General features: G+C 46.2%; 1 protein-coding gene across 1 annotated transcript in view; it reads right to left on the reverse strand.

Moving 5' to 3' along the window:
• plcb4a (phospholipase C, beta 4a) overlaps positions 1-25456 on the reverse strand; it is a 600847-nt gene that overhangs the window by 259724 nt on the left and 315667 nt on the right. The window contains exon 3 of the mRNA XM_070889861.1: positions 14781-14878. Coding sequence (XP_070745962.1) covers positions 14781-14864 — 84 coding nt within the window. The 5' untranslated portion in view covers positions 14865-14878. The remainder of the gene's footprint in view (positions 1-14780; positions 14879-25456) is intronic.

Consider the following 25456-nt stretch of genomic DNA (forward strand, 5'->3'; position numbering starts at 1 on the left):
AATGATTGCTAATTTAGAAAGTAAGGTCTTGTTTTGTTGCACTATGTGCAGTACTGATACTCTCTCTGATGAAACCCAAATTTATTTCAAATCAGCAAGAGTGTAGGAGCGTGTGACTGTGGGGAACTGTGATCAATTTTCTTTGAGAAAATGACACCATTTGACAGCTATTCATATAACCAGTAAATTAATGTATCAAACCTTTTGTTATCAGACACAATGTCAGTATACAACTACATTTCCAATGGAAATTAATGAACATTACACAACTAAAGTATTCTAGACTGCAGCATATTAATTCAGCCACTTCACATTGCAACCTCGCCCTTGTTTTGCACTCATCAATGATTCATGCTATGACAAAAACAGAAAATACTGGAAATACACAGCAGCCCCATCAGCATCTGTATAGAGAAATTACTGGTTAACGCTTCAACAAATCTTGAAAGATTGTCCTATTTTAGTGCCATATCAAATAAAAGTCTACTGCTAAGGGATTGGATTTGCTGATGCACCTCAATAACATAAAGGCTATAGATGTGGCAGTCCGGGTGCCTTAGTTTCTTTGGGGCCAAGTTTCGGCCTGAGTTGATCCTGATTTTTTGGAGCAACTGGTTTAGAATGGAGTATCTTAAAAATTTGAATTCTCAGCATTTAGTTTACTCCAGTTCTAGTCATTTAGAACAGTTTCACTTTGGAACAGAATTTTTTTTTCCAAAAGGGGGCGTGTCCGGCCACTTACACCTGTTTTCAAAGTTTCGGCAGTGAAAACTTACTCTAAACTAACTTAGAATGGAGTAAGTGAAGATTTTTGTACGTTCGAAAAAACCTTGTCTACACTTTAGAAAATCAGGCGTAGGTTACAAATCAGGCGTAGGGAATGGGGGGGGGGGGGGTTTAAAGGGAAGTTTACAAACATTAAACACTTCAGTTTTACAAATAAAGAGCCATCATCAATAATAAATGATAAATACATCAATAAATCAACCAATAAATCAATCAAAAAAAAAATTTTTTTTAAATAAATAAATAAAACATTTTCTACTTACCGACTGCAGCACCGGGAGTCCTCCAACAGAGTGCTGGGACGGTCCCCCAGTGTGTCTCCGTCAGTGTCTCTATCTCTCTGTCTGTCTGTGTGTGTGTCTCTCACTCTCTGTCTGTCAGTGTCTGTGTTTCTGACAGCGAGGGGAGGGGGAGAAGGGGGGTGGGAGGGGGGTTGGGGGAGGGGAAGAAGGGGGGAGAGGGAGAAGGGGGGAGGGGGATGGGGGTAGGGGAGAAGGGAGGTGGCGGGGGAGAGGGAGAAGGGGGTGGGGGGGGAGAGGGGGAGGAAGGAGAAGGGGGGAGGAGTGTCGCAGAGGTCGGGGAGAGTTGCAGAGGTCCGGGGGGGGGGGGGGGGGGGGGGGAAGAGTCGCGGAGGTCGGGTCGGGCGGGATCGTCGGCGGGACGGGGGGGGTGGGGAGCGGGGGTCGCGTCGGGTCCGGTCGGGTGGGAGGAGACTTATTCACGCAGCCCCAGTGAGGCCATTCGGCCAGGGCTAGGGGTTGTGTGCTTCGGGCCCCTCCCACAGTTTTGGGCGCCTGGAGCTACTGCACATACGCGCCCACTGTAGCGCGCATGTGCAAAGGTCCCGGCACTGTTTTCAGCGCAGGGGCCTGGCTCCGCCCCCCACAGCGCGTGCTGCGCCGCGCCCAGCTCCAGAGGACCTGCAGGGAGCCAGAGAATAGGTAAGTTTTTTTTAGGCGCACTTTCTGGCGTGAAAAACGGGTGTCCAGGTCTGGGCTGCGCCGTTTTAGGCGCGGCCCGAAACTTGGGCCCTTTAAATCCACTGACGTAATGGGAGGGAGGCACATCAGTTCATATCAAGTCAGATTTAGATCAAAGGATGTACCTCTAGGTTTTGTTCAAGAGAATTCCAAATTCCACATATGTCAAGAGTCTATGTTTGACGTGGACAGTCAGTGTTTTACAGGCACCGTTCTTGTATCTACCTTTGCGGATTAAAAAAAAGCACCATTCTCAGGGATAGATATCGGTGCTAGTTGTGCCAGTTTTCTAGATGGAAAATGGGAGAAAAAATGTTGTAGTGCTCTGGCCTCCGCTAGAAGAACGGCTGAAAATCATCCGATGCCATACTCAGATGATTTTCAGATGTTCAGAGCGGTCGCCTGAAACAGGGGCTAGACCTCTTTCATATGCTAATATGGGGCCTAACGCCTATTTTAAGACCCTTCTGAGAAATTGGGTTGCTCAGAATGGAGGCCTGCTCCATCAGGTTTCTTGGCATGGATGGGGCCAAGTAAGTGGGCGCCACCAGAAAGGTAAGTTGATTTTTGTTTACAATTGTGATGTGGAGCAGGGAAGGGCATGTCTGCTCCTGCCTACCCCACACAACTTCTGAGACCCACTGCCTGCCCTAAATTCGCCCCTGTCCCGTTCTGTTTCACGCTCCCCAACCCACTTTCCTGGGACTTACCCGAGGGCTAATGGTGGCTAAATGTACTTCACCTTAACTTTCCATGTTCACACATAAACCAGACAGCATCGCATAGTACTTTGCGGAGAAAATGAGATTACATAGGATATACAGCACAGAAACAGGCCATTCGGCCCAACTAGTCTATGCCTGTGTTTATGCTCCACTCGAGTCTCCTCCCATCTTTCCTCATCTAACCCTATCAGTATAACCCTCTTATTCCCTTCTCCTCCATATGCATATCTATCCGCCCCTAAATGCATCCATACTATTTGCTTCAACCACTCCCTGTGGTAGCGAGTTCCACATTCTCACCACTCTCTGGGTAAAGGAGTTTCTTCTGAATTCCCTGTTTGATTTCTTGGTGACTATCTTATATTGATAGCCTTTAGTTTTGCTCTTCCCCACAAGTGGAAACGCTCTCTCTGTATCTACTCTATCAAAACCTTTCATGATTTTAAAGACCACTATTTGGTCACCCCTCAGCCTTCTCTTTTCAAGAAAAGAGACCCAGCCTCGTCAACCTTTCCTGATTGGTGTACCCTTGCATTTCTGGTATTATTCTTGTAAAAATCTTCTGTGCACCCTCTCCAGTGCCTCTATATCCTTTTTCTAATATGGCAACCAAAATTGTACACAGTACTCCAAGTGTGGACTAACAAAGGTTTGATATAAGTTCTACTTTTCAATTCCATCCCTCTAGAAATAAACCCTTGTGCTTGGTTTGCTTTTTTTAATGGCCTTGCTAACCTGTCAACACTTTGTGATTTGTGTATTTGTACTCCTAGATCCCTTTGCTCCTCTACCCCATTTAAATTCTTATTTTCCAAGTAATATGTGGCCTCTCTATTTTTCATACCAAAATGTAATATCTTACATTTATCGGTGTTGAATTTCATTTGCAAATTATATGCCCATTCTGCAAGTTTATTAATGTCTTCTTGTAATTTGTTGCAGTGCTCCTCGAAAATTGTATTTTTGATTTCAAAGTCTAAATTGTTAATATAAATTGTGAACAAGTGGTCCCAGCACTGATCCTTGTGGAACACCACCTCCCACCTTCTGCCGCTCTGAACAGCTACCCTTTACCCCCGCTCTCTTCTTCCTGTCTTGAAGCCATCTAGCTATCCATTCTGCTACTTGTCCCCTGAGTCTGCATTCCCTGACCTTATTTATCAAAGGCGCTTTCAAAATCTAGATAAATTACATCTACTGCATTACCCTTGTCTACTCTCTCTGTTACCTCTTCAAAAAATTCAATTAGGCTGGTCAAGCAAAACTTTCCCTTTTGAAATCCATGCTGGCTATTTATTATTATATTATTATTTTCCAGATGTTCTTCTATTTTCTCCTTTAGTAGGGATTCCATTATTTTTCCTACCACCGATGTGAAGCTGGCCAGTCTACAGTTTTCTGGACATGTTGTATCTCCCTTCTTAAATATAGATATTACATTAGCTATCCGCCAGTCCTCTGGCACTACACCTTTTTCTAACGAATTACTAAATATGTGTAGTAATGCCTTTGCTATCTCTTCTCTAGATTCTTTTAAAATGCGTGGATGTAATCCGTCCGGACCAGGGTTTTTATCCCCTTTGAGTTTGATTAGTTTATTTAGTATATTTTATTTAATTTTATATGTAGTTAACTCATTACTGATCTCATCATCCAATGTCATCTCCACCTGATCCACCTCCTTGGTAAATACTGAAGCAAAATAATGATTTAATATCTCTGCCATCTCTCTATTGCTGCCTGTGGTAGTATCCTCTCCATCCCTTAGTGGCCCTATTCTCAACTCGACCTTCCTTTTTTTATTGACATGCCTGTAAAATATTTTACTATTTTGTTTTATGCTCCTTAATAATTTAATTTCATAGTTCCTCTTTGCTTTCCTAATTGTTTTTTGACTTCTCTCCTAATCCCTTCATATTCTCCCTTATCATGATCTCCCCTGCTCTCCATATATACCCATTTCCTTTCTCTCAATTTTTCCCTTTTGGCTTTATTCATCCACGGTTCATGTTTATTAGCGGAATATATTTTTCCTGGACTCTGCTGAACACTGTTTTAAATGTTTCCCATTGCTGTTCAACATCATTGTTTTCCAATATTGTTGCCCATTTTATTTTCCCAATTGCTACTCTTAGCCCCTCAAAACTAGATTTTCTCCAATCTATTATTCTGGTCTTCGTCATACTTATATCCTTCTCAATTATTATCTTAAAGCGTATTATATTATGGCCACTATTGCTGAGATTTTTCCTACCTTTACTTCTCTTATCTGCTCTGGTTCACTCCCCATTATTAGATCCAATAGCGAATCTTCCTTTGTTGGGCTTTTTACATATTGGGTTAGAAAGGAGTCCTGTACACATTGTAGGAACTCTATTCCCTTATCCCCTTTACCTACTTCTTCTGTCCAATTAATATCTGGGTAGTTGAAATCCCCCATGATTATTATTCTATGCTTTTTTTTTACTAATTTCCCTAATTTGCTTGCATATTTCTTCCTCCACCTCTCTTCCACTATTAGATGATCGATACTCAAGCCTTACTGGTAACTTGGTTTTTATGTGATTGAGCTTTTAAGGTATTCATAGAAAGCAGAGGTTGAAAAACCTCTTGCATCAGATAACAACTCTGTTTATAAGTACTGTAGAAAGATAGGCAATGAAAGTGTTCGGAAAGATTGTACTTACACATTCAAAATATTATCTGTTGCTTCCAATATTACATACATTCTTTGGGACCTTTTGACAGATTTATAAAACAATTTAAAAAAATTATATTCAAATAAATGACGACATTATCAGGCATGTAGCCATGTATAGTGCTGTTAGTGATATTCAAATCTGCAGCCAGTCATTAGTGCTGAGAGAAAAGGTAGTCAAGGAGAAGAAATAGAGAAGCAAGGAGAGAGAGAAGGGATACACCAAAAGTATGAGAGTCATAAAGGCAAAGAAAGGAAAACTCAGGAAACAATTGGTTATAAAAGTCTCCAGAATGTGCTCCTGCCCAACTAAATCATTGCTACTTGTTCTATTGTTACACCTTTACTTAATTATCGTTGTTCAATGTTACATTTGTTTCTCTGTGTTGTGATATTTTGACTAAGGGCACATTCTTCTACAAAGTCCCGACTCAGCCACTGGATAGGAGCAGCAAATCCCTCATGTTATCCTTCCCGCCTGTGGGTTGGGCATACAAAGGCCCCAAATCCCTTTTCACATTTCTGGAGTTAGCATGTTCAATGGGAATGACTCTTACAGCATGTCTTCAACACTGCACTAAAGTGTATAACTCTATTCTAGCTGAAAAAAAAGACAGCACATTTTAATAATGAATTATCATCTGATTAATTGGTATTATGCAGCATTAATATAGGAATATATTTCCATTATTAGTGCTTCTGGCATTGAGCTTTGTGCTCTGGGAGGCTATATTGGGAATTCGAGCGCACACACAAAGCCCTGTGCCAAGAGCACTGGATAAAAATTTACTCTATAATGAATCAGTGCCTCATTAGGGCATTGATTTTTGCTGTGTAGCAGGATTGAGTTTTCCAATGCATTCATGCTCAGATGAGGCCTTGAAACACTCTGCTTTCGCCTCCGCAGATTGGGCCGCCAGGGCTCCGAGGTCGCTGTCGGGGCCAGCTACGGGTTGGCCGGGAGGACTCCGTGGCCGCCGTTTGGCCGGCCGACGGGACTCCGGGGCTGGCGTTTGGCTGGCCAGGGGTACTCCGGGACGGCGTTTAACCGGGCAAAGGGACTCCGGGGCAGGCCCAGGACAACACAGGAAGCTGCCCAAGGCTGCTGCTCGGCACGCCCGGCTTGCGCTCAGGCCCCCGGCGGCGTCCGGGTCCCCTTCGGGGACGACTGGGTCTCTACTTCTCCACGGTGCTCCGGGTCTGGTCTAGCCAGGACTTTGTGCAGCTGCAGAGGACTGGCAGCGCCCAAAGAGCAGTGCCAAGGGAGAAACCTACTACTGACTTACATTTTAAACTTTTAATCAACTTTTAATCTTTTAATCAACTTGAGAAACTTTTTAAACAATTTGGGAAAACTTTTATACTTTTAAACAACTTGGAGAAATTTTTTTAAAACCTCTGGAGAAACTTTTAAATAACTTTGGAAAACTTTTTTTTAAAACTTTGGAAGAAACTTTTAAAACATCCCTCGGAACTCCAGCGGACAACTGACCGTCCTAATGCCTGCCTCCAACCAAGCCTCAGGCCACCTATCACCAAGGGCGCTACTTGACGCTGAGCTTGCAGCCAACATCTCGCCGTAGGCAATAAGGCTCATATAGCAGTGCCTGGTCTCCAGTTGTCTTGGATCCCCTTGCCACTAGACCAAGATCTTGCTCAGCTAAGCCCGTGTGGTTGCCGGTGTGCAACGGCCACCCCACGTTAAAAGAACTCACTCACCGGCATCTTGCACTTCGTTAACATGAAGTTCTGGATCTGGAAAGTCAGGACCCTCATGGACAACTCCCACAGCAACAGGGCGGAACGCCGCACCGCCATCGTTGCCCGGGAACTTAGACGCTTTGACATCGACATCGCCACCCTAAGCGAGACCCGACGGGCAGGGAAGGGCCAGCCCAAGGAACAAGGTGGAGGTAAAAAAAATTTCTGGAAAGGAAAACCAGAGAAAGAATGCCGCCTTCACGGAGTTGGCTTCGCTATCAAAAAATGAGCTGGTCGGCCGCTTCAAAGACTCCCCCTGCGGGGTTAATGAACGCCTCGTGACTCTTCGACTCACCCTATCCCGGAACCAATGCACCACAGTCATCAGTGCATATGTCCCAACACTCGATGCAACGGATGAGACCAAAGAGGATTTTTATTCCAACCTCGAAACATCCCTGTCCCGCGTCCCCGCGGGCAACAAACTGATCCTCCTAGGTGACTTCAGCACCAGGGTCGGCAAAAACACAGCCCCCTTGGAAGGCATGATTGACAGAGAGGGGGTAGGGAAAGCCAACTCCAGCAGTCCTCAACTCCTGACAAAATGTCTAGAACATGAACTTGTCATCACCAACACCCTGTTCCACCAGAGGGGCAAATACAAGGCATCGTGGCAACATTCTCACTCCAAACATTGACATCTGCTCGACTATGTCATCGTCAGAGCCAGGGATCGCAAGGATGTGCGCATCACCAATGCCATGACAGGTGCTCACAACTGCTGAGCAGACCACCGCCTAATCCGATCCATCATCAACATTAACATAGACCCAAAGCGGAGGGGACAGCAGAAGCAGCGCCGCAAAAAAGTCAATGCCGGGGCACTTAAAGACCCAGCTAAGAGAGCCCTATACAGCTAGCGCCTCACAGCTAACCTGGCGTGCCTTGATGATCCTGAGATGCTGAATGCCCACAGCGCTTGGTCTGCCCTCCAGGTCTCCATAACCAGTGCCAGTGAAGAGACACTTGGTCACTCAACGAGAAAACACCAGGACTGGTTTGATGAGAATGATCAGGAGATCCAAGAATTAATAGATCGCAAGCGCAGAACATTTCTGAGCTTCAAGCAACAACCCAACTCTGGAGCAGCAAAGCAACATTACAGGCGGCTCAAGGCTGAGGTCCAACAAAAAACCCAAGACCTAAAGAACAGGAGATACAACAACTGGCTGATAGCCATGATATGCGAGAATTCTTCAGCGCAGTCAAGACCATCTACGGTCCAAACTCCCAAGGCCCCACCCCACTGCTGGCCAAGAACGGGGAAATACTCATCAAGGACACCAAGGATGTTAGGGCCCGCTGGAAGGAGTACTTCGAAGATCTCCTCAATCGAGACTCTGCCTTTGAATCGAGTGTTCTCAACTCCATCCTGCAGCATGCGACCCACCACCACCTCAGTGAAACCCCAACGTTGCAAGAGCTAGGAAAAGCCATAAAACAGCTCAAGAACAACAAGGCTACGGGAGCGGATAGAATCCCTGCTGAGGCGCTAAAGTATGGCGGAGAGGCACTGTTAGCGCGGATACATGACCTCATCTCTCTCATCTGGAGGGAGGAGAGCATGCTGGGAGATCACAGAGATGCAGTGATCGTGACCCATCTTTAAAAAAGGGGATGTTCAACTGTGGCAATTACAAGGGAATCTCCCTGCTATCAGCCACTGGGAAAGTTGTCGCTAGACGTCTCCTCAACCGTCTTCTCCCTGTGGCCGAGGAGCTCCTCCCAGAGTCATAGCGAGGATTTCGTCCCCTACGGGGCATAACGGACATGATCTTTGCAGCGCGACAGCTGCAGGAAAAATGCAGAGAGCAGCGGCAACTCTTATACATGGCCTTTTTTGACCTTACAAAGGCATTTGGCACTGTCAACCGCAAGGGTCTACGGAGCATCCTTCTCCGTTTCGATGCCCCCAAAAGTATGTCAACATCCTTTGCCTGCTCCACGACGGTATGCAGGTCGTGATCCTTGCCAACCGATCCATTACAGACCCAATCCATGTCTGGACCAGGGTCAAACAGGGCTGCGTCATTGCTCCAACCCTCTTCTCAATCTTCCTCGCCGCCATGCTCCACCTCACTGTCAACAAACTCCCCGCTGGAGTGGAATTAAACTACAGAACCAGTGGGAAGCTGTTTAACCTACACCGCCTCCAGGCCAGGTCCAAGACCATCCCGACCTCTGTCGTTGAGCTACAGTATGTGGACGACGCCTGTGTCTGTGCACATTCTGAGGCTGAACTTCAGGACAGTTGATGTATTTACTGAGGCGTACGAAAGCATGGGCCTTACGCTAAACATCCGTAAGACAAAGGTCCTCCACCAGTCTGTCCTTGCCGCACAGCACTGCCCCCCAGTCAAGATCCACAGCGCGGCCCCTGACAACGTGGACCATTTCCCATATCTCGGGAACCTCTTACCAACAAAAGCAGACATTGATGCGAAGATTCAACACCGCCTCCAGTGTGCCAGTGCAGCCTCCGGCCACCTGAGGAAAAGTAGTTCGAAGACCAGGCCCTCAAATCTACCATCGAGCTCATGGTCTGTAGGGCTGTAGTAATACCCGCCCTCCTGTATGGCTCAGAGGCATGGATGATGTACAGAAGACACCTCAAGTCGCTGGAGATATTCCAATGACGATGTCTCCGCAAGATCCTACAAATTCCCTGGGAGGATAGGCGCACTAACATTAGTGTCCTCATCCAGGCTAACATCCCCAGCATTGAAGCACTGACCACACTCGATAAGCTTCGCTGGGCAGGCCACATAGTTTGCATGCCAGACACGAGACTGCCAAAGCAAGTGCTCTTTGCGGAGCTCCTTCACGGCAAACGAGCCAAAGGTGGGCAGCAGAAACGTTACAAAGACACCCTCAAAGTCTCCCTGATAAAGTGCGACATCACCACTGACACCTGGGAGTCTCTGGCCAAAGACCGCCCTAAGTGGGGAAAGTGCATCCAGGAGGGCGTTGAGCACTTCGAGTCTCAACGCCGAGAGCGTGCAGAAATGAAGTGCAGGCAGCGGAAAGAGCGTGCGGCAAACCAGTCCCATCCACCCCTTCCCTCAACAACTATCTGACCCAACTGTGACAGAGTCTGTGGCTCTCATATTGGACTGTTCAGCCACCAAAGAACTCACTTCAGGAGTGGAAGCAAGCCTTCTTTGATTCCGAGGGACTGCCTATGATGATGATGATGATGATGCATTCATGCTTATACTGTTCTGATGTTTTGTATGTTTTTACGGTGTGCTCTGGGAATAGATCTCTTTGGCTTCGTCATATCCTTAAGTGTTTGATCTTATTGTTTTACATTATCTTCAAAGAGCTGAGTATTAAAGATTATATTTTTTTCCGCTTTTTTTTCATATGACTCATGGTGGTTTAGCTAAATTTAGCTACTCTTAATATAGAGGACCTTAATTCGCCAGTCAAACAATGCTAAATTGTTAACTCTTCTTAAAAAGGAACGTACTGACAGACTTCCCGCAGAAATCCCTCGTAATGACCAGGGACAACATGAAAATCTCTGTCGTGAGTGGGTGAACCAATCATTTGTGTCCCTTATCCCATGCACAAGGTTATGGTGGAGGGCTGGTGTCACCAACTTTGTTCATCAAAATTGCCTTTTTATGGTTTACTATACTCTGGTAGATAAGCCGGATCATTACATTCGAGGTGGCTGCCTGTTTGTTCTATCTGCCTGTTAACCCTCTTAATATTTAAGGCCCTCAAATCAATTCTTCATTTCTTCGTACAAACTTTAGTTTCTCCTTTAGCTTCTTTATTTTTTAATACAGCTACAACAATGGATGGATTTAAACTATGTTCTCAAACCTAAAGTAGACAAGCTTTCAGGCAGTGATTCACCCTCTCTGCGAATGACTGCTGCTTTGCATCAGGAGAATGAGAGCTTTGCCTTTGTGATGTTTAGTACAAATGCAACACGACCAGCACAAGATTTACAGTTACTGCTAATCATACTGGTGTTAATCCAGGATTGATCATTTCTTTATTCCTGGACCTTTAGTCACAGTGATCAGTTTGCAGTGTGTACCATCTACAAGATGTGCTGCAGCAACTCGCCAAGGCTTCTTTGACAGCACCTCCCAAACCCGTGACCTCTACCACCTAAAAGGACAACAGCAGCAGGCGTATGGGAACACAATTACCTCCAAGGACCCCTCCAAGTCTTACACCGTCCTGGCAGTCCCAATGGCCTACTCCTGCACCTATTTTCTATGTTTCTATGACTTAGAAGTATATCACCGTTCCTTCATCGTTGCTGGGTCAAAATCCTGGAGCACCCTCCCTAACTGCACTGTGGGAGTACCTTCACCACATGGATTGCAGCAGTTCAAGAAGGCGGCTCACCACCAACTTCTCAAGGGTAAATAGAGATGGGTAATAAATGCTGGCCTTGCCAGTGACGCCCAACATCCTGTGAATGCATAAAGAAAAGATCCTGCTTAAATGGGTCGATAAGGTTTTCAAATTGTGTGCCACTGACATTAATCTGTATTTGCTTCCATTTGCGAGAAGGTCTAGTAGATGGCACTTTAACATCTACCTTCTTGGAGATCCAAAGTGTCTGGCAGAGATTTAGGAATGCCTATTTTCCTTTTTAAAATTTAATTGCACTTCTAGGATATTCACCCTTCCTTCTCTAGGGGAACTAGGCCAGTTTTGTATGGAAAGATTATTCCTTTTCCATCAAGAAGCAGTAAGCTGTTGCTTTCCAAATTCAACTGTAGGAATGGATTTGAATAGGCCAGGTAGGTATAGTATTACAGGACTTTCCTTGAATGAAGGAAGCCATTTAGCACATTGCACCTTTACCAGCTCTATAAAAGAGCCATCAACTTAATTCTATTCCCCAGCCTTTTAACCATAATCTTTAATTGCCATTTTCTTTTTCAAACATTTATCTACTAATGAATGAGATTCTCTTTTGGATTCTAAAGTGGAACATCTAAATTAGCTGACTAAACTTACTTTTATAATCTCAGAGATAAGCCAGGCTAGCTCCTTGCCTTTGTGTGTGTTTTAGACTGTGCGCAAGAAATCGGATATCTATCAGTGTATAGATTGATTATAATAATACAAGGTCTCTAGCAGACATTTTATGATTTGTTTACTTTTCACTGGACTAGTTCATGGGCCCCGATATTTACTGGAGCGATGGAGCATGGTTGCAGGGGGTGAACCCGTAAATCTCGGTGACGCGGTGCAATGTTCAATATTTTTTGGGTGCGTGGCCCCTTTAAGGGGCTACGAGGCCCATTCACTGTTGGAAAAAGCTGGTCCCAGGCTGAGTGGGACCGGCAAAGAGCTATGCGGCCTCAAGGCCGTGCAGCTTTTCGGGATCTTGATGCGGAGGTCCTTCCAAGTTTAACGGCAGGACCACATAATAATTTTTTCTTTGATTTCCCACCTGGCAACCAGCCAAATTGACAGGCTGGCTGGCTGCCGGGCGGGCAGGAAAGCCAGCAGCAGGAGGCCACAGCCGGGGACCCTTGGGAACAGTCACTGACAATCGGAAGGCGACCAGGTTGCAGATCAGGGGTTGGTGGGAGTAGAGGTCGCCGATTGCGGGAGGGGCAGGAGAGAGGCTGCGTTTGGTAGAGGAGAGGCCGAAGGCTTCCTTGAGGGGCTGGGGGAAGTCCTTCTGCTCCACAAGCAGTGCTATAAAAAGCACTTACCTCCTGGAGCTAGCAGCTTCCGCCTCAATTTTGCTGCTGGGTTTCCAGAGCCCTGGAAAACCCGGCCAGCAGCAGTTACATTTAAATCGAGCTCTCAATTGCTGTGAGGGAGCCTGATTTAAATGTGTTAATGAAGTGTCTCAAAAAGAGGCCAATTCTTAGATGCTTCCCTTAGTGCCATCACAGGTTTATATTTTAAGCGTGAGAAGGGCCTTTCATGCATCTCCTATCTACTGGAGGGAGAAATAGTTCAATCTTTTGCTTCTTTACAGAGCCAATTTTCTCTCAAAGGTAGTGATGTCGAGAACAGAGTTTATGATGGCACTGATTCTGTAGACATTTTCACCTAGTTATGTTTCTGAAGGTAATCTGATTTCACAGCTTTCCTACATTTTGGCTTTCAAGTGATATGGAGAGCCAATTTTAAAATTATGGACAAAAAGTGGGTGACAAGACAGCTCGTTCGCAGAAGGTCTGCATACAATTGTCTGTGTGAGGAGCAATTAAAGATCTTACATAGGATCAACCATACATCAGACTATCTGCATCACTGGTGATCCAAACTTCCGGACTGTACTGGAGGGGATGTGGCAAAGTCATTTCATAAACATGTCCATAAGTCCCAATAATACTGACTATGATGTTAAATTAAGTCAAAGCGATTGCGGGTCTTGCAATTGAACCCAACCCATTTCATTGCATGCTGGGGCTAGCAATAAAAATTCAGCCTTTTTAGCATCAGGCTGCTACATTCCTGCATTTCCCTTGAATCAAATGATTATGGAAGATAACCCAATCAAGACACAATAATGTAATCTCTCCAAAGTTTGGCAGGCGAGCTGGAGGGCGCAAAGCAGGCGTCCCGATACAACTTGCTGGATGGAAGCCTCAAGATCAAGCCGGGATGGTCGGCAGCAAGGTAAACTTCGGGGAGAGGGGGGGGGGGGGGGGGGAGGGGGGGAGGGGAGGGAGGGAGGAGGGGAGGGAGGGAGGGAGGGGGGGGGGAGGGGGGGGGGGAGGGGAGGGAGGGGGAGGGGGAGGGGAGGGAGGGGGAGGGGGAGGGGGGGGGGGAGGGGGTTGCAATCCAAAGGGGTGGGGGTCCTGGAGCATTAGCAGCCCCATTTATTTTTGTGGGCCGTACGCTAACCACAGGCTCTGACCAGTTCCGGCCTAAAATGGCAATTGAGATCCTATTTACATTCTAAGACCCTGATTTCCACATTAAAAGGGGCCTATTGCCTGAAACAGGCAGGCGTTTTGGAAGCCCGGCAAGCAAACCCTTTCAAAACAGAATTGCTGCCGTTAACAAGGAGCTAAGGCTGCCAACCCCAAGTTGAGGCTGTTATTGCCCCGTTAACGGCAGGCAAAGGCAATGAATATTGACCCCACTAACACTTCAAATCCTCGTAAGCGATCTGGGTACTGATTTTCTCATTTGCTGTGCACTAGTGTTATTTCTGTTGGCATGGATGCTGCCCCTTGAGTTTTGTAAGGTGCACCTGTTTTTTTTTAGCACAGCAGAATCATTAAGTTCAATGAATACCATACAAATTAGCTGGTAATAAATTTCAGTTTGACTGCTGCAGCAGGGTTGACACCAAAAATAAATCCACCCAGCATACAGTCTCAGTTAACATTACTTTATCTCTGAGTAACAGGCAGGGCAGATTTCCTCTACGTGATAGGTGTAATGAAATAAGTGTGTTTATAAAGAACAGGTTTATGATTTTGCTAGACCAAGCAACAGAGGTAGCAATCTTCCCACTCTGTTTCTTTGTCAGACACGAAGAACTGACACATTGCTACACCATTAGATTAGGTTTGGTTTTGTCAGGTAACTGGGGCAGCAGTACAATGAAGTTTCAAAGTTGAACAAAGCATGATTCAGAACATGAAACCAAAGGCTCAGTATTATTTTCTTTTGCATCTACACGGGTAATTTCGATGTGTTGCCACAACAGTGCGGATAGAATGCAGCCAGTAAGTTTCGTGGTGTCACAAGGTAAAACCATCAGAAGGGAATTTGCTTTTATTGCTTGTGATGGTTGTAGTCAAAAGCTGGAGTTTAAAATGGAATCTAATTGTGTTAATTATGTTGAAAAAGGGCACTTATTTTTAATATGTCACTTACCTCTTCATATCTGTCAAAAACAGCCCCTTCTTGCATAAAAGCCGGAACAGGCTTCTGCCACATAAACTCATATGCTTTTGCCATGGTTGTTCAGAAACCTGAAAGAAGCAAAAGACTAATTAATCCTGAAAAAACATTTATCAAATCAGCTTTACCTTTCATTTTCATATTATACAAATGCTGCTATCTCCAATTTTCTGGATATATCGTAACTATTGGCCTGAGCGTGATCAAATAATGCTGACTTGCCAGTTACAGGCGTTATAACCAATATTCCCTCTAAGCTGCGCGGACATCAGCTGCAAGGTCCTGCACTGGCTGCTCACCAACATTTGCACTGTAGATACCGCGCATGCGCAAACATTTTAATAGGCCTCAGTGGGGAGGCAGTGCAGCTTACAGGGGTTACAACACCCTCTCAGTATCTCTTGTAACCCTCATATTAATAGTTTGCAACCTGAAAGCTACCATCATTTACTTGTTAGCAAGACCTGAATTAACCCATTAATAATTTGGAAAGACGGTGTACAATTCTAAGTTTGGTGCCTGCATCCTGACTGCAATGATCCGATGGCCGACAAGAGCAGGTTCAAATCCCTCGTTCACTTTTAGGTAATTTTTTTTCTCTAAAAATGAAAATTAATTAAATCCTTTTTCTCCTACTAATAGATTAACTGCTGCTACTGGGAGAAAGAAAAATAGAAAGAAGAAGAATTCATTCCCAAGTGGCAAAAAGAGAATAGTTTTCAATAAAATCAAGCAAATGTTCCTCCCTGTTCAGATGAATAAAGTACAATATACACGTTCATTGTAGATTCCAAAATGGAAAATGCACCAAATAATTACCCCGACCCTTCTAGAAAGTAAATCTTATGCCTTCAACACTTGAATCTCCCTTCAGCTGCCATGTAGCTATGTTTTTCTTTCACCAAATACAAATTAAATAATGTTGGGGAAACTATATCTTAAGTTATAAACAATGTCCTTTCAGTGTAAAGACTTATTTTCACATGTCACAGACTTATATTCAAGGACATTTTTGAGAAGGCAGCTCTTTTCAGGCTGCGTTAACTTTTTCGAAGCTAATGGTCAGCTTTTGCTCGTTTTGCAGGTTAGCATGTATGCAGCTGTCTCAATATTACCTGTCACTAGCACCACCCAACAACTTACATTGTAATGAGCTTTCCAATCAATTATTTAATGTAAGTAATGTAAAAATAAAGCTCTGGTGTGTAATATACTTAAAAGAGATTGTAATAGTGGAGTGCACTGATGTAACATGAGCTACAACATGGACTGGTGGAATCCAGATTTGCGACTTAATTCCCTACATGCTAACCTCCCTGGCCGCGATTTCCCCAACCTCGACTGGCGAAGTCAGTGACGGGTTCCCATCTCGCTGCTTGCTCTAGCCCGCTGTCCAAAATGATTTTATGTTGAAAGGGCTTGTTAAGTCTGTCCAGGGAGCTTACTGGCCAATTGAAGAAAGCGAATCTGATGATATAATTTAATGACGTGTCATCAGCTGTTTCCTTAAAGGAACCATGCGCAAATTAATTTTGACAGTTGAGGTGCTGCAAACACTGACAACTCTGACAATCACTGCACAGCTGTACTCAGGCTCTCCCATGCTTATGGAGGGAGTCACAGCATGCAGTGAGGTTCTTTTCCATTCCAATGGGCAGAGGAGACCTCCCCAGGGGACCACGCAGCCTGGTTGCACATTGCACAGGAGGGCACAGGCAGGGATGTCATCAGAAGGACCTGGCTCTAGTGGTGCAAATCTTTCAATGATTTCCGTAGATCATGAAATGTTACTGCAAATCCACACTCAATCTCATCCTGCTGTGCCACTCATTACATCCCCATCACTCTGCTTTCCCTACCATATTCCTGCACATCCTTACTCACACCAACTTACCTTGCACCTCCATCCATCCCGCTCTATCTACATTATCACTTCCCCATCTCACTAGCCCCCCATCACACTCACCCTCATCCCAGAACAATCAGACCAACTTACAACACACAAGGGTAGGCACTGGGTGTTTTATCTAAAGTTTCTGTTAATGTGGTGTCCAACATTAAAACCTTAATTTTCAACAGTTTGCATTCTTTGACAGATCTATGTGCACCTTTAGAAGTGGCTTAGTGAGTTGCAGTGAATGGTGAGACATATCATCATCATCATCATCATAGGCAGTTCCTTGAAATTGAGGAAAACTCGCTTCCACAATAAAAGTGAGTTCTCAGATGACTGTACAGTCCAATGTGGGAATTACAGTCTCTGTCACAGGTGGGCCAAACAGTGGTTGAAGGAAAGGGTGGATGGGGAGTCTAGTTTGCTTCATGCTCCTTCCGCTGTCTGCGCTTGATTTCCACAAACTCTTGGTAATGAGACTGGAGGTGCTCAGCGCCCTCCCGGATGCTCTTCCTCCACTTTGGGCAGTCTTGGGCCAGAGATTCCCAGGTGCCGGTGGGGTCATTGCACTTTATCAAGGAGGCTTTGAGGGTGTCTTGAAACATTTCCTCTGCCCACTTGGGGCTTGCTTGCCATGTCGGAGCTCCGAGTAGAGCGCTTGCTCGTGTCAGGCATGCGGACGATGTGGCCCACCCAACAGAGATGGTCGAGCGTGGTCAGCACTTCAATGCTGGGGATAGTGGCCTGAGCGAGAACACTGATATTGGGCAGTGGATCCTCCCAGTGGACGGTGAGACATAACGGTACCCCCCGCAACGGTGTTGAAAGTGAAAGGAATGGCCTGGGCATTGTAGGGATGCTTTATGGTGTTGGTATGGGGTGGTGCCAACCTGGCACATCATGTGGCAGCCAGAGTGTACAGCGTCAAGTGAAGTAAATCTGGTCATGGTGAGGTCATCCCAGTGTTCCGGGCAGCAATGTGGTTGGGGGCTGGTGCACTGTGCAGTATCAGGTAATTGCAGAGAAGGTTGGCGTTGTTGTTGGTGCTGCTGGTGTGCCTGGTGTTGTTGGTGCTGCTGGTACTGGGGCTGATCGTGGTGGTATACTGAGAACCAAGGTGAGATTTCTTTGAAGGGAACCGATGTTGATGGAATAGATGGCAGGTGAACTTGAGATGGCAGAAGTGATCTGTTGATGGTGAGAGAGGTTGTTCCCAGAGAGGTGAAACTGGATAGAGAGCTTTATGCAACCTTTAGACAGCTCAATCTGTCTTCCAAATGCAGTAAGCAACTGAGCTTGGAAAGTGATCAGCTGTGAGATGGGAGCTTTCATAGCACATTTGCAACTGTCAAGTAATGAGATGATTCCATGATAACACAACTCCCGTCCTCCTTAACTGAAGTGTTCCCCGTGGGCGAGCTCGTAAAATGTTACGGTGAGCTCAAAATATTTTTGTGGGTGTTAACAAGGTCATAATGACCTGTAATGCCTCTCTCTCCGCTGCGTGTCGGGTCTGTTCAAAGCTGACAGACCCGACATCTAGGGAAAACAAATTTTGACCCGCTGGCAAACAATTTTTTCCTACCTAACCCGCCACCAAACGTGCTCGCTGACCTCACCGAAAACTCTCCCCCCACCCTGCCTTCGTTAGCCATTAGTGGGAGGCAGAGGGCAGAAGATTGGCATGTTCTCATAGGATTGGAGAGAAAAGTGCTGGATGAATGATTCCCAGACCATTCTTTTATGCCTCCTGTTGGCTGATTACAAAGAAACACTGGAAGATACTTGGAGGTATATGTATATATATATATATGGGTGTAGGTAAGTAATGGTTGCAAGTTTAATTTAATGTAAAATAGAACTATAACAGCAGTAGGAGCTAGGAGCCTAAGCGGTGGTTGGTGTGATGTCTCAGCAGCAAGTAATTCCCTCAAAGGTTGAGAGAGTTGAGCCACTGAGTAGGTTGATTCTCACAGTGCAGAAAGGTCCCAAGTTCAATACTCAGTATTGTTCTTGATTAGATGATCTGAGTGAGGTAGCTCGAGGGATATTACAATTAGTTTTGGCATCACTGGGTTAAGGAGAGGGATATTGGCAGCGTTCCCACTTGTGATCACTATCCAGTAACCCCGGCTGGAACTGTGGATGTTGAGTAAGGTCAGGATCTGGCTTAACAATGATAGCCCTTCCAGTCAAATAGCCGATCAGTACTCATTTTCAAGGCTCAAAGGGCAATAATCCACACTTGGGAAGCAGATATGCGACTGGAATTGAAATCCAGCAAGGGAGTCAACACCTTCAGACAAGGGAGAAAATTGAAGAGGAAAATAAAAGATAGATTGCCGGAGTTAATGTGCTGTGTTGATAATCCCTCCATGGCCTCACCCCTTCCTTCCTTCCAATCTCCTCCAGCCCTATAAAATTGCCAAAAGCTCTGCACTCCTCCAATTCTGGCCTCTTGCACATTCCCAATTTTCTTCGCTTCACCATTGGCGGCTGTACCTTCAACTGCCTAGGTCCTAACCTCTGTAATTCCCTCCCTGAACCTCGCCACCTCTCTACCTCTCTCTCCTTCTTTAAAAGGCTTCTTAAAACCTACTTCTTTCACAGGATATATGGCACAGAAACAGGCCATTCGGCCCAACGAGTCCATGCCAGCGTTTATGCTTCACTCGCACCTCCTCCCATCTTTCTTCATCTAAATCTATCAGCATAATCTTCAATTCCTTTCTCCCTCATATGCTTGTCTAGCCTCCCCTTAAATGCATCAATACTATTTGCTTCAACCGTTCCCTGTGGTAGTGAGTTCCACATTCTCACCACTCATTTTCTTCTATTGGATTTCTTGGTGACTATCTTATATTGATGGCCTCTAGTCATGCTCTTCCCCACAGGTAGAAACCTTCTCTCTGTATCCACTCTATCAAAACTTTAAAAAATAATTTTAAAGACCTTTATTAGGTCACCCCTCAGCTTTCTTTTTTAAGAGAAAAGAGACCCAGCCTGTTCATCCTTTCCTGATATGTATTCCCTTGCATTTCTGGTATCATCCTTGTAAATCTTCTCTGCACTCCCTCCAGTGCTTCTATATCCTTTCTATAATATGGCGACCAGAACTGTATGGAGTACTCTGTATGGTTTAACCAAGGTTCAATACAGGTTTAGCATAACTTCCCTACTTTTCAATTCTATCCCTCTAGAAATAAACCCGAATGCTTGGCTTGCTTTTTTTATGGCCTTGCTAACCTGTGTAACAACTTTTAGTGATGTATATATTTATACTCCGATTCATCCATGGAGTCACTTTAGTCTTTAGTTTGTTCTCTCCTTTTAGCAGAATATATTGTTCCTGCACTCTGTTGAACACTGTTTTAAATGTATCCCATTGCTATTCTACATCGTTTTTTGCTAATATTGTTACCCACTTTATTTTCACAAGTTCCATTCTCAGCCCCTCAAAAGTAGCTTTTCTCCAATCCATTTACCCTAGTTTTTGTCATACCACCAAGCGTTTGGTCATCTGACCTAATATTATATGGCTTGGTGTCACATTTTGTTTGATAATGCCCGTGAAGTACCTTGGGATGTTTTGCCAAGTTAAAGATGGTATATAAATGCAAGTTGTTGTTGTTTTTGTTGAGGTTTGTTTCTGAAACGCAAAACTGAGATGGAAACTGCAATTGTACGGATGTATGAAAGGAAAAAGAGAGAATGATGCAAATAGGGCCAGCAGTTACAGGCCATCACCGATACAAATTCTTCGAGTTCTATTTTTTTTAATCATATATTTGTACTTTAAAAACTGGATAGTTTTTGACAGGCTACATCTCTGCATAATGACATTAATGACTTCTAGTCTCAGTCATAATGCTTACTGATGCCACTCACTGAAGACAGCTTCCCATTGACGTCAATTTGTGAGCAATATTGAATGCAACTGAGTAGTTAATGTATTAATCGTAGATAGCGAACAAACAACCTACAGTATTCAAGAAATTGCAATCTGAGTCAGAGATGTTAGCAGCACTGTCTATCGTGTGAATTAAATAATGAACGCCAAACAATTTTCAATCTGACTGTACATGGTTCTCAGATGTGCTAATGTTTCTCTGGATAGCATTCAACAAGTTATTATTTCTGGGGAATCTTAAAACAAATAGTTACAATATAAATGATACTGTGGGCCCTTTGGTGTTATCTTATCCTGCATGCCATCTTTTCATTCTGCTCTTGTTATGCCTCCATTATAAGGACATATATGGAATGTCCATAGTGAACCTCACATTAAGGGCTTCATGACAGAAGGGTGGGAAGTAAAGGATTGCCCTGCCTGAAACGAGAATCAATGGCCCTGAATTTGTGGTTGGAGGCATCAATAAAGTGGCCGTGTACCTGGTGGTCCAGGAGATATGGATCCCGGGCCTCTCCGGGTACACGTGGGAAGAGGCCAAAGTATCTCAGGGGCGCTGCAAATAGCCCAACTCTCCGCCTGCAGATGTCCTTTTATCGGGGATGCATGCGATCGGTCATGAGGATTTTTGACAGATTGCAAGTTCCAGGTTTTGGCGCATGCATAGTGCATGCTTAAACTCGGAACTTGCACAGTCCCTACAGGCGCTTGCACACCTTGTACGCGCCAATAGGGGCTGCAAATTATGGCCCATAGAATTATACAGCACAGAAGGAGGGCATTCAGCCCATTGTACCTGTGCTATCAATTAGGCCCATTCCTTGCCCTTTTCCTAAAGCCTTGCATCCTTTTCCCCTATAGGTATTTATCCATTTCCCTTTTGAAAGTTCCGATTGTCTCTGTTTCCATTACCCTTTCAGGCAACACATTCCAGGTCATAACAACATGCTGATGAAAGGTAGTTTGCAGAATAATTTCTTAGCAGCACAGCTGAGAAAATATTTTTCTAATTGCTTCAGTCAAGGCTGATGTTTCAGATAATGTTTGTGGACAGTCAACGCCTCTAAATTCACCCACTTCCTGGTTTGACAGGTCCTAAAGGTAATGTATCCCTCGTTTCTACAGGTGCAATTCTGCTGTAAATAGCAGAATTTCTGGGACAGCAGGTTTTGAACTCATTGGGCCCAAGTTTCCACATGATTTGTGCCTGATTTTTAGGAGCAGCTGGTGGAGAACGGACTATCTTAGAAATCGCAATTCTCCACATTTTTTTTTCTGCAGTTCTAGTCAGTTAGAACAGTTTCACTTTGGAACAGAATTTTTTCTTCAAAAAGGGGGCGTGTCCGGCCACTGACGCCTGATTTGAAAGTTTCCACATTGAAAACGTACTCCAAACTAACTTAGAATGGAGCAAGTGAAGATTTTTGTACAACTGAAAAAACCTTGTCTACACATTAAAAAATCAGGCGCAGGTTACAAATTAGGCGTCCAGAACGAGGGGGGGGGGGGAGGGAAAGGAAGTCATTAAATTCTATAATAAATCCTCATTTATACTTATACAAATATTATACAAATAAATCCAACCTGAATAAACATTTATAAGCAAAGAAAAGATTAAATAAACCATCTTCCTACCTGTGTGAAAGTGCTTCAGCCAGGGAGAATTCTGCAGGAAGCCTCACAAGTTGAGGCAGCCGTTCGTTCGATGGCAGGGGGGGAGGAGGAAGCCGTTCCCGACGGCGGGTGAGGGAGAGGGAGGGAGGGAGTGCGGGCCCGACCGACCGAACGCAGCAGGGGGGGAGGAAGCCGTTCCAGACGGCGAGCGGGCGGGGGAGGGAGGGAGGGAGTGTGGGCCCGAACGACCGACCGACCGAACGCAGCGGGGGGGAGGAGGAAGCCGTTCCAGACGGCGGGCGGGCGGGGGGGGAGGGAGGGAGGGAGGGAGGGAGGGAGTGCGGGCCCGACCGACGGACCGAACGCAGCGAGGGGGGGGGAGGAAGCCGTTCCCGACGGCGGGCGGGGGGGGAGGAGACAGTGAGAAGGCTGCAGGAAGCCTCACAAGTTGAGGCAGCCATTCCCGACGGCAGGGGGGCGGGGGGGAGGGGCACCCGTTTTTTATCATGTGGAAACTGGGGGCCATTATGTTATTTACAAATAAGCACTATTCGAGAGGCAGGCATGTCTTCTGCCTGAACTCAGTTCCATGGAATTTAGTGTGCATTCATTTTAGCTCTGGTGTAGCTAATTTACACTTCAACATTCTACACCGGTGGAACTACACCACATTTGCCTCAGGGAAAAAAACAAATCACAGAATTGCAGGCTCTACAAATTAGTATTTTTGCTTTCTCAGTTTTTTTCCATTGATCTTTTTCTCCTAATGTACAGTATCACACATGATGGCAGTTATTCAGTAGTTCTTCACAACAAAGTCTGTACAACAACAACTAATTACATTTATATAGTGCCTGTAACGTCGTAAAATGTCCCAAGGCACTTCACAGGAGCGATATCAAACAAAAATTTGACACCGGGCCGCATAGAGATATTAGGACAGGTGACCAGAAGCTTAGTCAAAGAGATAAGTTTTAAGGAGTGTCTTAAAGGAGGAGAGAGGGAGAGATGCAGAGGTTTAGGGATGGAATTCAGACATTAGTGCCTAAGCAGCTGAAGGCACGGATGCCAATGGTGGGGGCAATGTAAATCAGGGATGCACAGGAGGTCAGAATTAGAAGAGTGCACAGATATAGGATGGTTGTTGGGATGTACAGAAATAGGGAGCGGTGAGGCCATGAAGGGATTTGAACACATGGATGATCATTTTAAATTTGAGACGTTGCCCGACTGGGAGCCAATGTAGGTCAGGGTTGATGGATGAACGGGACTTGGCGCGAGTTAAGATATGGGCAGCGGAGTTTTGGATGAACTGAAGTGCATGGAGGATGGAAGTGGGAGGCTGGCCAAGAGTGCATTGGAATTGTCGAATCTGAAGGTAACAAAGGCAAGGATGAGGGTTTCAGCAGCTGATGGGCTGAAGCAGGGGCAGAGACAGGCGATATTACAGGAGGTGGTTGTAGGCGCTCTTGTTGATGGAGAAGATATGGTAAAGCAGTATTTCACCATAGAGCCTATTAACGTTTAATCCTGTCCTTAATCAACATTCACAAGCATGAACATTATTCATGGATCACTAGATAGGAATCAGGAGTGGGAACCCTAAATAATCTTTCCCATCCATAACCCAGGGATGTCGAGGTCAATTTTGAAGTTCCACTGCGAACCTGTGATGAGAGTAGATAACTCTGTCTAACCAGGGATTGAACCTGAGACTATCTTGGTCTGCAGAGATCCATTACCATATTATGCAGTGCATTTATTGGGTAAATGTAGTGCTCACAACATGGAGCCTTGCTTAGAATCATAGGGCCCAAGTTTCCACATGATTCGCGCCTGATTTTTAGGAGCAACTGGTGGAGAACGGACTATTTTAGAAATCGCAATTCTCCACATTTTTTTTTCTGCAGTTCTAGTCAGGTAGAACAGTTCTAGTTTAGAACAGAATTTTTTCTTCAAAAGGGGGCGTGACCGGCCACTGACGCCTGATTTGAAAGTTTCCACAGTGAAAATGTACTCCAAACGAAAGTAGAATGGAGCCAGTGAAGATTTTTGTAGAACTGAAAAAACCTGTTCTACACATTAAAAAATCAGGTGCAGGTTACAAATTAGACGTCCAGAACCCGGGGGGGGGGGGGAGGGAACTCATTAAATTCGACAATAAATCCTTATTTATACTTCTACAAATATTATACAAATAAATCCAACCTGAATAAACATTTATAAGCCAAGAAAAGATTAAATAAACCATCTTCCTACCTGTGTGAAAGTGCTTCAGCCTGGGAGAATTCTGCAGCCGTTCGTGCCGATGAGCGGGAGGGGGAGAGAGAGAGGGAGAGATTGGGGGGGTGGGGTGTGAAGAGAGAGAGAGAGGGGGGGGGGGGTGGGGAGAGAGAGGGGGGGGAGAGAGAGAGGGAGGGGGGGAGAGAGAGGGAGGGGGGGGGAGAGAGAGGGAGGGGGGGGGGGGAGAGAGAGGGAGGGGGGGGGAGAGAGAGAGGGAGGGGGGGGGGAGAGAGAGAGGGAGGGGGGGGGGGAGAGAGAGGGAGGGGGGGGGAGAGAGAGGGAGGGGGGGGGGGGAGAGAGAGGGAGGGGGGGGGGAGAGAGAGGGAGGGGGGGGGGGAGAGAGGGGGGGGGGGGGAGAGAGAGGGAGGGGGGGGGGAGAGAGAGGGAGGGGGGGGGGGAGAGAGAGGGGGGGGGGGGAGAGAGAGGGAGGGGGGGGGAGAGAGAGGGAGGGGGGGGGGAGAGAGAGGGAGGGGGGGGGAGAGAGAGGGAGGGGGGGGGAAGAGAGAGGGAGGGGGGGAAGAGAGAGGGAGGGGGGGGAGAGAGAGGGAGGGGGGGGGAGAGAGAGGGAGGGGGGGGGAGAGAGAGGGAGGGGGGGGGAGAGAGAGGGAGGGGGGGGGAGAGAGAGGGAGGGGGGGGGAGAGAGAGGGAGGGGGGGGAGAGAGAGGGAGGGGGGGGAGAGAGAGGGAGGGGGGGGGAGAGAGAGGGAGGGGGGGGGAGAGAGAGGGAGGGGGGGGAGAGAGAGGGAGGGGGGGGAGAGAGAGGGAGGGGGGGGAGAGGGAGGGGGGGGGGAGAGAGAGGGAGGGGGGGGGGGAGAGAGAGGGAGGGGGGGGGAGAGAGGGAGGGGGGGGAGAGAGAGGGAGGTGGGGGGGGGAGAGAGAGGGAGGTGGGGGGGAGAGAGAGGGAGGTGGGGGGGGAGAGAGAGGGAGGTGGGGGGGAGAGAGGTGGGGG

This window comes from Pristiophorus japonicus, chromosome 9, assembly GCF_044704955.1.
Source record: "Pristiophorus japonicus isolate sPriJap1 chromosome 9, sPriJap1.hap1, whole genome shotgun sequence".
Taxonomy (NCBI): domain Eukaryota; kingdom Metazoa; phylum Chordata; class Chondrichthyes; family Pristiophoridae; genus Pristiophorus; species Pristiophorus japonicus.